The 13,964-nt window shown below is 48.7% G+C and overlaps 2 protein-coding genes across 4 annotated transcripts in view; one reads left to right on the forward strand and one right to left on the reverse strand.

The window, feature by feature from the left end:
- The window catches only part of Tkfc (triokinase and FMN cyclase), a 14,303-nt gene extending 6,133 nt beyond the window's left edge, over positions 1-8,170 (reverse strand). Inside the window, exons 1-5 of one of the 2 annotated variants that reach the window (XM_008822144.2) lie at positions 7,912-8,170; positions 6,398-6,499; positions 2,526-2,715; positions 1,556-1,666; positions 1,280-1,461 (exon numbers count right to left, since the gene is read on the reverse strand). In XM_008822144.2, coding sequence (XP_008820366.1) covers positions 1,280-1,461; positions 1,556-1,666; positions 2,526-2,715; positions 6,398-6,400 — 486 coding nt within the window. In that variant the 5' untranslated portion in view covers positions 6,401-6,499; positions 7,912-8,170. Of the gene's footprint in view, positions 1-1,279; positions 1,462-1,555; positions 1,667-2,525; positions 2,716-6,397; positions 6,579-7,911 lie in introns of those variants that run through there. The other variant, XM_029555910.1, reaches the window with a different exon arrangement.
- A 28-nt stretch (positions 8,171-8,198) lies between these two features.
- The window catches only part of Ddb1 (damage specific DNA binding protein 1), a 29,474-nt gene continuing 23,708 nt past the window's right edge, over positions 8,199-13,964 (forward strand). Inside the window, exons 1-6 of one of the 2 annotated variants that reach the window (XM_029556512.1) lie at positions 8,283-8,499; positions 9,584-9,732; positions 10,813-10,929; positions 11,240-11,461; positions 12,777-12,812; positions 13,734-13,848. In XM_029556512.1, coding sequence (XP_029412372.1) covers positions 8,439-8,499; positions 9,584-9,732; positions 10,813-10,929; positions 11,240-11,461; positions 12,777-12,812; positions 13,734-13,848 — 700 coding nt within the window. In that variant the 5' untranslated portion in view covers positions 8,283-8,438. Of the gene's footprint in view, positions 8,500-9,583; positions 9,733-10,812; positions 10,930-11,239; positions 11,462-12,776; positions 12,813-13,733; positions 13,849-13,964 lie in introns of both variants that reach the window. The other variant, XM_008822339.2, reaches the window with a different exon arrangement.

A 13,964-nucleotide genomic window follows, 5' to 3' on the forward strand; every position in this document is an offset into this window, starting at 1 on the left:
CACGCACGCACGCACGCACGCACGCACGCACGCACACACACACACACATTTTCATTTCATTCCTCCTACCTTCTAGGGGGAGGTGATTTGTTCAATGTCACATAGACTATGTGGTGACCAGTTTCCTGGTTCTTAAGAGTTCTTTCTCCCACAGCATATACACTGTGGCTCACTTTACTCTTCCTTCATAGGTTCATCCACCCACGAACCCACCCAGTTTTCACCAAGCATCTACTGTATTTTCAAGGAACTCGCAGTCTGAGGAGGAGAAGCTTGACAGACACACATTGTAAATGACTGCAAGGAGGCTGAGGGAGCCCTGAGCAGAGCTTCTAACTGGCTAAGAATGCCCTGTAGAGCTGGGTGTGGTGATGCACTCCCGTAGTCCCAGTACTTGGGAAGCAGCTCTCTGTGAGTTCAAGGCCAGCCTGGTCTACACAGTGAGTTCCAGGCCAGCTATGGCCACAGGGAGACCCTGTCTCAACAAAACAAGACAAAACAAAACAAAAGAATACTCTGTAAAGCAGGGAGAGTCCAACCCAAGGCAACTACAAGTGACATGAGTGAGCCAGGCCACAGGAGGCTAATCAGGCAGAGGATTTCCCAGTCTACAGATATGGTATACCATTGGGCTGCACTCTAGCCCAGCAGGTACAGGGATGTTTATGGAGCAAAAGGGGAAGGAAGTGATGCTGAGCAGTGAAACCAGGAGTCAGGGAGGTAAGGCAAGACTGTGGTCAGTACACAACTAAGGGACTTGGGTTGGTTTTGCTTTTGGGAACCCAAGATGCTTTTAATGTGGGCAAGCAATTAGACAAGTACATGCACATACACATATATATGAGATAGGGTCTCCCTATGTTGTTCAAGCTGGCCTCAAACTCACAATCTTTTAGTCTTAACCTCCTGAGTGCTGAGCAGATATACATTTTTAAGCTACACCTCTGTGATAGTGTGGCAATAGACGGACAAGGCAAGAGGGCAGGAAGCAAATAGGGGAGCCCAGTGAGGAGTGACTGGTCACAGGCACGAGAAGAGCCATGGCCCAAGGTAAGGGTGGGTAGGGCAGGTATGAGGAAGACCTGTGCTACACAGGCACTAGGAGAAGTGCTAGGTGTGGACAAATGACTAGGTGTGGTGTGGGGAATGGAAAGGAAGGGGACAGGTCTAGCAGAATGCCTTCATTCTGAACTTAGGTGGCTGAGGCCATGGTGGGGCCTTGCTGGGTCAGGGTGAATGAGTGGCTGGTGCCTAACTGTCCCAGGGTGGGAAGGCTCACCTTGTGGATGAGAACTGTGCCACAGAGGCCACGTCGGCCTGCCTTCTTCAGGACAGTGAAGGCACTGTCATCCCCAATGACTACCATCTCCACAGCGATGCCCTCAACCCGGGCCTGCTCCATAGCAACCCCAAAGTTGAGTCGATCCCCAGTGTAGTTCTTCACTATGAGGAGGGTGCCTGCTGCAGGAGTGGTGGCAGAGGACCATTAGGTTTAACCCTCATACACCCCGTGTACCCTCCCTGCAACACTCTCTCTCCCACATGCCAACTTTACCTGTGCCTGCCTGAGCCACAGCCCTGATGGCTGCCAGGATGCTGCCCACAGCTGGGGAGGCGAACACAGCTCCCGCAATGACCCCTGTCAGCATTCCTTTCCCAATGAAACCTGAAGATGGAGAGAAGAGGAGTGAGGGTGCTGGGTGGAGACAATGCTGCTATCCCTGGGGCTTCTCACATGCCTGAGCTCCATGGCTGATAAGTCCTGCTGTGTGCTTATGCTATGGCTGACCCCTCCTCAGGAGTCATTTTGGAGGGGCTTCCCCTGACTACCCATTCTAAAGAGCCCTGTCCCGTCCTGCTACTTCTTGGTCCTTGCCCTGTTTTATTGTCTGTTATCTCACTTAGCACTCTCTAGTTCACATCTGTCTCTCCAGAGTGGGGCGTTCCAGTCCCACAGGGTCTGATTCCCAGGTGTGCCCTATATAGCACCAGACACACAGCGGGCTGGCTCATGTGTGCTGAATGAATGAATAGAATGCTGAGGGTAGAAAAGAAAGGGGCAAATAACAAAAAGCCTGGGCCTTGCACTGTAGGGCTCCCAAAGAGGGGTCCCATCCCTGGTACCAAACAAGATACCACCCAGGACTGTCCAGGGATGGGAAAGGGCAGGGTGGGGAATGCAGGAGGTGGGTTCTGCTTTGAGTTAGGAAGAGTTAGGAAGGCTTCATGGGAGGCACTGAATCAGCTGGTACTGGAAAGTCAAGCTAGGAGGACTCTTGCAAACACTGACTGTGGAGGCTGGAAGAGCCCCAGAAATTCTCTAGAGATGTACAAACTCTGATCCACAGACAGGCTGTGACTAGTTTCAGGTGGCAGCCTGAGGGAGTGGAGCAGTAGGAACTAGGCCCATTCCTAACTCTGGCCTCAGCATTGACTGTCCTATGTCTGATATTAGCACTGAGGATCTCCCAGGATCTCTATTCAACTCTGGCCAGCACCCGCTACAATCCACACAAGGTACTCACCAGCATGGGCAGGCTCATGGCCTGATCCTCCACCTGAGAGCAGGGCCACCCGGCCCTTGAGGCTGTCCAGATCAGAGCGTAAGGCCACACGGTGCCCTTGTAGGAGCTGCAGATCAGGGTTACAGGCCACTAGCCCAGCAAGTGCATCATCAGCACAGCCTTCCACCGAGTTCACCAGTTTCTTGGAGGTCTGTGGGGGAGAAGCAATGAGGAGGTTCAGAGTTTGGTCAGCAGGGAGGGACACCCCCATCCTGCCCAGCATAGGACTACTATGCCAGAGAGTCCTCTCAATGCCACATAGGACTTCGAAGGGTACAGTGGTGTTTTGAGCTGTGCCATTACCAGGTGGATGCATCTATGACTTCCTAATTTTAGACTTAAAAAAATTATTTTGGGGACTGGAAAGATAGTCCAGCAGTTAAGAACACTGACTGTTCTTGCAGAAGACCCAGGTTTGAATCCCAGTACCCACATGGCAGCTAACAACTGTCTGTAACTCCAGGTCCAGGGGATCCAATAATCTGTTCTGTCCTCCATGGGCATTGCACGACATGGGTGCACTTACCTACATGCAGGCAATACACGCATACACATAAAAAGAATAGATATTAAAATTTTTTAAATTATTTTATTTTTACTTTATGTGTATGAGTATATTCTCTGCATATGTATAAATGCACCTGTGTTGTGCAATGCCTGCAGAGGTCAGAAGAAGGCAGGGTGTCAGATCCCCTAGAACTGGAGTTATGGACAGTTGTTAGCCACCATGTAGGGGTTGGGAATTGAACCCAGGTCCTCTGCAAGAGCAACTTGTAATTATCTATAACTCCAGCTCCAGGGGGATCCAACGCCTCTGGACTCCATGGGTCCCTGCATTCATGTGCACATAGCCCACCCCTGAGATACACGTAATTAAAAATAAAATCTTATGCCAGGGCGTTGTGGCGCACACCTTTAATCCCAGCACTGGGGAGGCAGAGGCAGGCGGCCTGAGTGAGTTCAAGGTCAGCCTGGTCTACATAGTGAGTTCCAGGACAGCTGGGGCTACAGGGAGACCCTGTCTCAAAAAGACCAAAAAAAAAAAAAAAAAAAAAAAAAAATCTTACAAGACAGGATAGGAGGTATGTAAGTGTGGGGAAGAGGGAGGGTATCTTGGACAGGAGGGCGCATAAACCAAGGCATGGAGGTGTGGAACAGTATGGTGGCTCCAGGAAGCACTAGAGTGAACCTGAGTCACCTGGGGCCAGCAGGAAGAGATGACTGGGGCCTCACAAGCCACAGGAGGAGTATTGTTATTGGAGTTTTTAGGGTCAAGGTCTGGGCTCTGGGAGCCTTAACAAACTAGACTCAGCCACCTGTTCTCAATAGGTCAATTAAAGAAATGATTAATAGTAAAAAGCAGAGACTTACTCAATATTGTCACATTGAGAAGAGGAAAAAAGAGAGGTCCAGTGACCCTCCACCCCGCAAAGTTCATCTTCAGGGCATTGACATGAGGTTTAGGATAAAATAGAGGGCAAGCGGTATGCATAATTAAGCAGTTCTAGCTGAGTGTGGTGCACACCTGTAATTCCAGCACTTGGGAGGTAGAGGCAGGAGAGTCAGGAGTTCAAGGTCAGAGTCAGATACATAGAGAATTTGAGCCCAGCCTGGGCTACATAAAACTCTGAGTCAAACAATCTTACAAAAAAACTAAAACGGGGGCTGGAGAGATGGCTCAGCAGTTAAGAACACTGACTGTTCTTGCAGAAGACCTGGGTTCAAATCCCAGCACCCATGTGGCAGCTAACAACTGACCATAACTCCAGTTCCAGGGGATCGGACAGCCTCTTCTGTCCTCCATGGGCGTTGCATGACACTGGTGCATTTACCTACATGCAGGCAATACATTCATAAACATTAAATAAAAATAATAAATAAAATATAAAAACAAACAAACAAAAAAACTAAAACAAGGCCAAAAAACCAAATCAGTCTGGTCAGGGTGTGGTTCTGCCCAGCTTTCCGGAGTCATTCTCTGCTCTAGTCTCTCCTGTAAGGTGGTCTGACAGGTTGTCAGAACTGACTCCAGGCAGTTTCTCCATCTGGCTGGCACCAGAGCTTCAGTCTTTCCCTTCCCCCAGCATGGGCTTGCTGTGGAAATTCCAATTACTGGGGGCTATTGTCTTAATAATCTGATATCCAAGAGCAGGGACACAGGTCTCTCTTTCTACACTATCTTCATTCTTGCCAGAACAGTAACGATGTGACCTGCTCTGGGCAGCCTCAAGAGGGAGGTTGTGAGTAGGTTGGTCTGAGAGCTCCAGAGAAGCACCTCCAGGCTCAGTTGAGTTACCCGGGGGGTGCAGGCAAAGGGGAGCTTGGGCTTTGTACTCACTGGGGCTTGAGTTCAAATCCCACACCTGCCTCTCATTTGCTATGAGAAACAGTGAAGATACATGGGTGTTCTGGGCTCAGTTACTCCTTTATAAAACAAGGATTTGCTGACTAGAGCTTGTGCCAGTGACAGGGTAAAAAGGAGCTATATTCCCTTTTGTGAACAGGGTTTGAAAGACTGGAGCCAGCTCAACAAGGATCATGAGCTGGGTTGCTGGTCCCTGCCTTTGTCTTCAGGAGGCTGGGAGAGCAGGCTCAATGGAGATCCAGAGGGGGCTGCCAGTGCCACCTAGTGGCCGTGGGCCGATCCATGTCCTGACAAGCCTCCTTTCTGAGCCCGCCAGTTAGTTGTCTATGCAAAATGCAGCCCTGAAGTCCTGGACTAGGGTTTCCTGAGCATAGCAAAGGCCAAGGCCATGCCACCCATTTAAGGATGAGGCTGGGGTCAAACTTACAGAGATCTGCCCGCCTCTGCCTCCCGAGTGCTGGAAGGGCTCCAGTTCTTAAGTACTAAGAACCAGGCCCAGTTCTAATTTAATCTTATTTAATTTTCCCAACAATCCTAGGTAGGAAAGATTAGCACAAGGAACAAATGGAGGCACAATAAATTACCGTGTTCAAACTCACACAGCTAGCAAGTGCCCAGGCCTGCCCAGTTCCATCCCAGCCTTATCACGCTATGGGGTGGCAGAGGTCTTGCCTTAGGAAAGGCACAACGTGAGAAAGAGGGACCACACCATCCAATGAAGCTGTGAGTTGGTGTTAACTACAAGCCCAGCCTTCAGCACTGCCACCTTTCAAGAGATTCTCAACTATCCCTGCACCAAAACCAGAAGAGTTTGGGGACCAGTGCCATTCCTGATTTCCAGTGGCCTGAGGGGAAGGAAAAGCAAGGAAAGGGAGGCACTATGTGAGGCCGATCAGATTCTCGTCTGTTCAACATCTCATAGCTAGACTCTAATCTGACATAATGCAAATTAAAAAAAAAAAAAAAAGAGAGATTCAGAGAGGTTAAACCTTGTGTATAGTAACATGGCTGATGGGTGCCAGGCTGAAATCTAACCCTATCTGTTGCTTAAAGCAAAGCCCAGGGGCATGCTGATCTTCCCACGCTGTAGTTCTCAGCTTTGGGAGCAGCCTACACATGCCTGGGCTCAGAAGAGCAGCAGTTCCTTTTTCCTGGTTCCTTCTATAACTGGTATGGTGACTATTACAGATCAAGTAACTTAATGATCCAATCTAAATGCATGACTGAGACCCTAGCCAGAGGGTTTAAGATCATCCGTGTTGTGTCATTACCCCCCCTCTCCGGGTCTGGGACCTGCAGCAAGGGGAGGGAAGCAGGGATCAAGCCCAGGGGGACAGAATGAGTCTCCCTCTTAACTTCTGAACCTCAGGAAGCAGCAGCATTTCCCAGGTGAGGTGTAGGAAACCCAGGGCGCTCAGGGTGGGGAACCCCATAGTCCTCCCTCTCCCATGGCCCCCACAGGACTCACCATGGTGGGAAACAAGTTGATCTCACACTTCTGTTCTGAGCTGCCACAGGGTGGGCAATCCTATGAGTGCTACGTGGTCTGAAGTGGAGGTGGCAGCAGCACCTATAAGGTGGTAAGGACACAACTGCTGAAGGCACAGGGAGCCAACTGGCACAATCACGCGATCATGCCTCCAGTGCTCTTAGGAACTAGGGAGCTGCCTCAGACTTTGATCCAAGTCCAAACTCTAGTACGTGAGCTAGGGATGGAGAGCAGCATGGGGCTGACCAAGGTTCATACCCACACTTGGCCAGAAGAGAGGTTAACTCATGTTGGGCACAGGGCTGCCTTTATGCCCAGGAGCAGCACTCACTTCATAATCAAGGAGCAAAGCTGCCCACAGAGGAACTTTCTATCTTACATGGGCGTCACTTGTGAAATGTTACAAAGATCTTTACACACATGTCGGTTGGCCTTGCCAACCACCCAGGAAGGAGCTAGCTGTCTGTGATCACATTTCACTTCTGGGATATATGACTCAGCTCTAGTAACCCTGTCAGACTGTATAGTTAAGAGTCATGCTGGGGGTCGTGGTGCACACCTTTAATCTCAGCACTTGGGAGGCAGAGGCAGGCGGATCTTTGTGAGTTGGAGGCCAGCTTGGTCTACATAGTGAGTTCCAGGACAGCTGGAGCTACAGGGAGACCGTCTCAAAAAAAAAAAAAAAAAAAAAAAGTCAGGACTTGAACCCATGTCTACTCTTTCTACAAAGTCCCATCTTCCTACTGATCAGTGTGTTCCTACTGATCAGTCTCTGCTGGGGGAAACCTGAGGTATAAATTACTCCTCAGTTCACCTAGTTCAGCAGTGTTTGGGTGTAAATGACTCCAGTGTTGGCCCTTACACAAACAATCCAGACTTAGCTCCACCCATCTCTACCTCAATTTAGTAGGAAGACCTTGGGAAAACTGACTCCCCTGGGCCGCAGCTTCCTCATCTGTGAAGTAAAGATTAGTTCCTCTTTAGCAATCTGCAGATGCTTCAGGCCCAGGCTTCTGCTGCTCTTTGGGGGCCTGTCTGATGAGGCCTGGCCTAGGTCTGCAGTGCAGTGACTGGACTGATCTGGGTCATTAAGGCTCTTGCAAAGAAATTCCAGCTTTGTGTCTCACAGGAGATACAAATTGGCAAGTGACTTTTTAAGTGGGGAGCCCTTCCGGGTCCGGATTAAACAAAGGTGGGTGGCCGGGCGTGGTTGCGCACGCCTTTAATCCCAGCACTCAGGAGGCAGAGGCAGGCGGATCTCTCTGCGTTGGAGGCCAGCCTGGTCTCCATAGAGAATCCAGGTCAGCTAGGGCTACAGGGAGGCCCTGTCTCAAAAAACAGACCGAAAAAAAAAAAAACAGAGGTGGGAATCCTGGTCCCCAGGTGAGGCGGGTGGTAGTTGTAAGGTCAGATGAGGGCATCCGCTGGATCTGGAGGAACTCGAAGAGTTAAGGAAAAGGAAAGCGTGGTTCTAGTTTGGAATGTGCACAGACCCGTTGTCACCTCTCTCCCCGTTTCTAGGACTCTGCAGTCCTTCCGGTTCCAGATGGGGAAAACAGCCCCAAGGACTCCTGGAGCAATGGAGGAGGGACGAGGGGCGCGGCGGGCCGGGGAGTCGGCGGGCTAGCTCGCAGCGGGTATCGGGTGTCCAAGGACCGACCCGGGCCAGCCCCGCAGGGCTCAGCCATCCGGAGAGCCGTAGCCGCAAAGTCTGGAGCACGCTGAGGTTCGCTCTCCTGCGGGCACCGCGGCCAGCGGCGGCACAGGGAGGGGCGGGGTTTCGGGGGGCGGAGCCTCGCTGGGTAGGCCGCCGCGGGTCCCCCACAGTCCTCCAGGCGGCCCGGGGAGGCCGTCCCGGCATGCCCCGCGCCGGGCCGCTCTGGCCTGCAACGTGTCTCAGGGGCGGAGGCACCGGCCGTGGAGTTGGCTGCGTGCGGGTGGGGGCTCCTGTGTCTTCGCTCGTGCCCATCTCTCTCTGTAGTCGCTCTTGGGTTCTCTCGGGAATTCTCCGAGCCTCAACATGTCGTACAACTACGTGGTAACGGCGCAGAAGCCCACCGCGGTGAACGGCTGTGTGACCGGTGAGGCTGTTGGGCCCGGAGACCCCGGTGAGGGAGGGAACCGAGGCCTAGGGCGGCCCCGCGGCCCCAGCGGCGGCCCGAGTCTGCTCGGGCCCCGCAGTGGAAGGCGCCGACGGCCGCGGAAGTCCCCCAGTTCGCTGCCCACTCGCGCCTTTTGGGCAGTAGGAGTTTCTATGGAGGGTCCTTTTTCCTCCCAGGAGGTCACTTGGCCTCGAGGACCCGCCCGGGCCAGGTGGGACGGAGAGCGAAGTAGGAGTTGTTTGTGCATGATTGCTTGAACTTCCAAATTGGCTCCATGTGGTCAGGGGAAGAGGCGATGATGCTGGGGGACTTTGGGGTCCGGGTTTTCTGGTGGATGCCTCGGAGGTGGAGGATTTGAATGTCCGCATTTACCTAAAGAGCACCCTCTCCGGACCCACCCTTTTGCCTAGGGCTGTTGTTTACTCTGTGGGCGCTGCTGGAGCTTTGGTTGGCCCGACCCTGCGCAGGCTTTGCCTTGTTTGTGTGTACCGATAGAGACCACTGATCCTTCAACTCATATTCTAAGTTGGGTGTGCAGATCTCAACTTGTGTATTTATGTAATGGTTCGAGAATAAAAGTCTCTTGTTCCTAGAGCTGCAGACTGCTTAGAGTGGGATTGGTAGATTGCTGGTGAGGCAAAGGGATGTGGAGAAAACACTGAACGCTCTGTGAATTTTTCTTACTTGATTTGGTCTGTTTGGTGAAAAGGTCTCTGAGGCTTTAGATGGGCTCTAGAAGAGATACACACTTTCTCCATCAGCTTCAATTACAGCCTGCCATTATGATAGGAAAACCCAACAGGACCTTTGGAAGGGTTTTTGCAGTCATCGTTTGTAGAAGGGCAGACTGTTTTTCACTTTTTCTAGTCTGATTATGGAGCAGCTTTGTTGATCGTGGGAAGTGAGACACGGAGGTCCTGGGTTTGGTGAGGAGTGAATGGAAGGAGGCAGAAAAATGTAAAGAAAATGAGGGTTCTGAAGGCTCTTTGGTAGATGGTCTTATTTAGAGATACTGGAGAGGCCCCTTCTCCAGCTGCAAAAGTTAGGGGATCTCTTCTTTCAGGACACTTTACTTCCGCAGAAGACTTGAACCTGCTGATTGCCAAAAACACGAGATTAGAGATCTATGTGGTCACTGCTGAGGGGCTTCGGCCTGTCAAAGAGGTGGGCATGTATGGAAAGATTGCTGTCATGGAGCTTTTCAGGCCCAAGGTAAGTGTTCCTAGTTGGGGTAGGCAGTGAAGGAACTGTTGGTTGCATGTTGCTTTACCCGATATCAGGCATGGATGGTGGCTTAGGAGGGACTCTTCTCTTTGAATGGCAGATTTGAATATATAGTCTTGAACAAGTTCCCTATAAGGAAAGATTCATTAAGGGAAAAACTACCAAGTTGATCTTTAGGAAGGAGAAATTAAATCAGTTTGCAGTGTGAGTCTCACCACGTGGCTCAGTGATTCAAAGGGTAGGCTGTGCTAACTTCATTCCTTTTCTCACTAGTTCTCACTTAAAGCCCCTTTCAGATCCTTGACTTCCCCATCCACAAATGGAGGTAGCAATGCTCAGTCCCCCCAGGATTACTGTGAAGATGAAATGTTTCATTCACACAGGGCTTAGCACATAGCAAGCATTCCCTGTTAACAGCTTCACCGTTATGATTAATATAGTTATAATTTGACTATATCCAAATAACTCCCACATTGCTTCATTATAACACTTTGAACAAAACACACTTTTTTTTTTTTTAAATAAAGATAGGGTCTCACTCTGTATCCTTGGCTGTCTTGGAACTTGCTATGTAGACCAGGTTGGACTCAACAGCCTCCCAAGTGCTGAGATTAAAGGTACACTCCACCCAGCCCAGCTTGTTTTGAAGTCTGTGTTAAATAAGACTGCAGACCTATTGCTTTTATTGTTATTACCACATTTCTTTTTTCTTTCTCCAAATACTTAAGAGAGGGAGAAGCATTGCATTCATCTTTCAGAACTTGAATAGAATGAGATGAATATAAGATTAAAATAGACAAAGACCTTTCCTATAGAGCAGAGAGATGGAGAAGCTTGATAGCAAGGGCTAGATGTTTACCACCTTCAGTTCTGGCCTTTAGTACATACCCTTAGGGTGTGTTCATACCTAGTCATGCTGCAGAATGTCCTGTATTTTCTCTTTAGGGAGAGAAGAATTTGGAAAGTTCTTCAAGAGCTTAGTGTATTTAAAGAAGAATGCCTAAAGGTTGGACAGGTTGTTCCTGTTTTTGAAAGAACCTCTTTTGATAGTATAATGTTGGTTTCCAGGGGGAGAGCAAAGACCTGCTGTTCATCTTGACTGCAAAGTACAATGCCTGCATCCTGGAGTATAAGCAGAGTGGCGAGAGCATTGATATTATCACACGTGCCCACGGCAATGTCCAGGTGAGGTGGCTGCTTTAGGCTGCTGAGAGTTTTGAGGTAATACTGTGGTGATCAGTGAAGAACAGTGAACTGCCAGGGCATCACTCCATGTGACCAGAGAAACAGAAAGCTCAAATAGCTTTAGGTGTTTTGATAGTCCAAGGGAAAAGGACTGATTCACTAAGTCACTCATGCAGAAAACACTGACACTTGGGCTCCCTGGAATGTTAGGCAGTCTTATGACCTCTCTTCCTGTGAAACTGTCATACCCAGTACCTCCTGTTTCTTTGTGAGTATTGAGCTTTTCCCTAATTCCAATTTTGTTTCTCAGGACCGTATTGGCCGCCCCTCAGAGACTGGCATTATTGGCATCATTGACCCTGAGTGCCGGATGATTGGCCTGCGACTGTATGATGGTCTTTTTAAGGTCATTCCACTAGACCGGGAAAATAAAGAGCTCAAGGCCTTTAACATCCGCCTGGAGGAATTGCATGTCATTGATGTCAAGTTCCTGTATGGTTGTCAGGCACCTACCATTTGCTTTGTCTACCAGGTACAGGATCTGAGAAGAAAGGGAGAAACTGTGGTTTGGAATGATGGGAGTGGGGCTTTGCCAAAGGATTGTCTGGGTTTGGTAGCAGGGTAAGGAAAAATGTTGAATGTTTTCTGAAGCATTTTGAATGAAACTATTAATGTGAGTCAGATTTTTTTTTTTTTTTTTTGCTTTTTGAGTGCAGTAGTACTAATTTGAGACAGCAAGCTCTCTCAGGTTTGTAGCAGGTTTTAATCCTGAGATTATAATCTGGTTGTAGATCTTTATGGGGTGACCTAGTTTATCCTTTGTCTGTGTCTTACTAGCATGCTAGAGGATCATAAAAACCTAGCTGTAGAAATGATTCAGAACTTGCCTTTACAAGCCAATAAAAAATATTTTTGTAGTGCCTTACTTAAGTCTTTTAAGAAGAGGTTCATATTTTGTTTAGCACCCACTTTCTGGTGACTTGCTGGCTCTTGACTTCTATTTTAGTCTGTGTGTAAAATTTTAGCAGAGCTGATCCTGGGCAGCTGTTCTCTGGTTTAGATCTAAGAGGCGGTGGGGCTGCTCCAAGACTAGCATGCCAATATCTTGACAAAATCTCAGCCTTTAACAAAGGGTCAGGTAGTAAGAGGTCATGTTACTTGCATCTGGTAGAATAAATGATGGAGGGAAATGATGGTCTAGTGCCACACAGGTAGAGTATATGAGCCTAGAAACACTGATGGCTGTGCAGAGTAATGGAAATGTATACAACGTCTTGTTTATTTCTTGGTCATCATAAATACTGCTGTCCAGAGACTGGCTGACACCAGGTCCAGTTGAATAAAGTTGAAACTAGTTTAGGAGATTTTGTTTCCTCTTACTAGCTATCAGAACTGAAGTTAAAACTTTGAATTTCTTTCCTTTTTTCAGTTTTGTGAATAACAGGTCATTACCATACTGATGTTGACTCCATAGGGGTAGTTCTGTCTGTTGCCAGGCCAGGGCTGCCAATTGTGAATGCTCTTCATTTCTCTGTATGTTTCAGAGGCCCAAATCCACCTTCACTTGAACTTTTTGTGAAGATGGATCTTTCCCCTACTCGTTGGTGGGAAAATTTCATCAATTGAAAGTGACTGATTTAGGCAGCAGTTGAGTTTGATGAATGTTAGGCACCTCCATGTGAAAGGTACTCAAGCTAAGCACTTCAAGAGCTGTCACAGTGGCTGAAATGGGGTCCTTGCCTTGAAACACATGGTTAAATTCCTTCCATGATTTCTTAGACTTTGGTCTGAGCTTTGCCAAAGCCATCTTCCATTGGCTGAATGTCGTTTTCTCCCCTGCTCTTTAGCCTCTTAAAGGTGACTTTGGCAGCCCCAAGACTGATGTGAGTCATGATTCCAAAAAAGGAGGGGAAGAGTCACGATTCAGAAAAAGGAGAGGAAGATGGATTTGACAGTGGCGGGACTGAAGCGTTTTTGACTACCTTTAAGGGAGCAATAAGTTCTGTTGTCTCTACGGTCACCCCTTCAGAGTACTCTTGAGAATTGTCTCAAATATGGTCTGGGGAGATGGCTCAGTGGTTAAAATGCATTCTGTGCAAGTGTGAGGACTGGAGTTCAGATCCCCAGAACCCATGGAAATGCTGGGTGGGTGTGATTGCCCACCAGTAATTCCAACCTTGGAAGGCGGAGACATGGGATTCCCAGAGTCAGTTGACTAGCAAGACCAGCTGTGTCATCCAGCTCTGGGTTTGATTGAGACCCTGCCTTAGTTAATAAGAAGAGCAACTGAGGATGATTCCCAACAATAGCCAATGACCTCCATCTGCATGCATGCACACATACATGTGCACCCACACAACTCACATGCAAAAAAATGCCTATACATATATGCACGTCACACACACATGAAAATGGAAAGAGAGAATTGTGTCAATTCTTAATTGCTTAATTTAGCTTCTCTGTGTTTATCTACTATTTGATAAGTTCCTTGAGGGCAAGTAACGAATACATATTCTCACAGTGTGTATCTCAGCTGCTTGTTGCGGTGTGATACGATGGGTTTAGTTTTCTATTTCAGCTTTTCTGGTTGGTTGAATTACTAGGAATAGCACATTTCAGATCTGACAGTCTGCTCAGAAATTAATCACGGGCTCAGCAGGTTACTGTCAGTATCCTGACAGGTAGAATAGGAAGGTTGATGTGACAGGATTATCAGATCCTGGGTGGTGGTGGCTTGTCCCTTACGGGGACCCTTCTAGTCTTTATCACATTAAGGGCTAACCATTCCACCTGTTCTACCCAAGGATCCTCAGGGGCGGCATGTGAAAACCTATGAGGTGTCTCTGCGAGAGAAGGAGTTCAACAAGGGCCCTTGGAAACAGGAGAATGTAGAGGCTGAAGCTTCAATGGTGATTGCAGGTTTGTGGGCTTAGGGAATTGCTCCCCCTGTGCTGACCAGGTTCCTTCCTGTTTCTGTGCTCTATTTCGTTGTTGATCCTGTGTGGTTTTACCTCTCTTAAGTTTCCTTTCTCCCT

The sequence above is a fragment of the Nannospalax galili genome, unplaced genomic scaffold, assembly GCF_000622305.1.
Source record: "Nannospalax galili isolate Female #2095 unplaced genomic scaffold, S.galili_v1.0 scaffold1270, whole genome shotgun sequence".
In the NCBI taxonomy this organism is placed as follows: Eukaryota; Metazoa; Chordata; class Mammalia; order Rodentia; family Spalacidae; genus Nannospalax; species Nannospalax galili.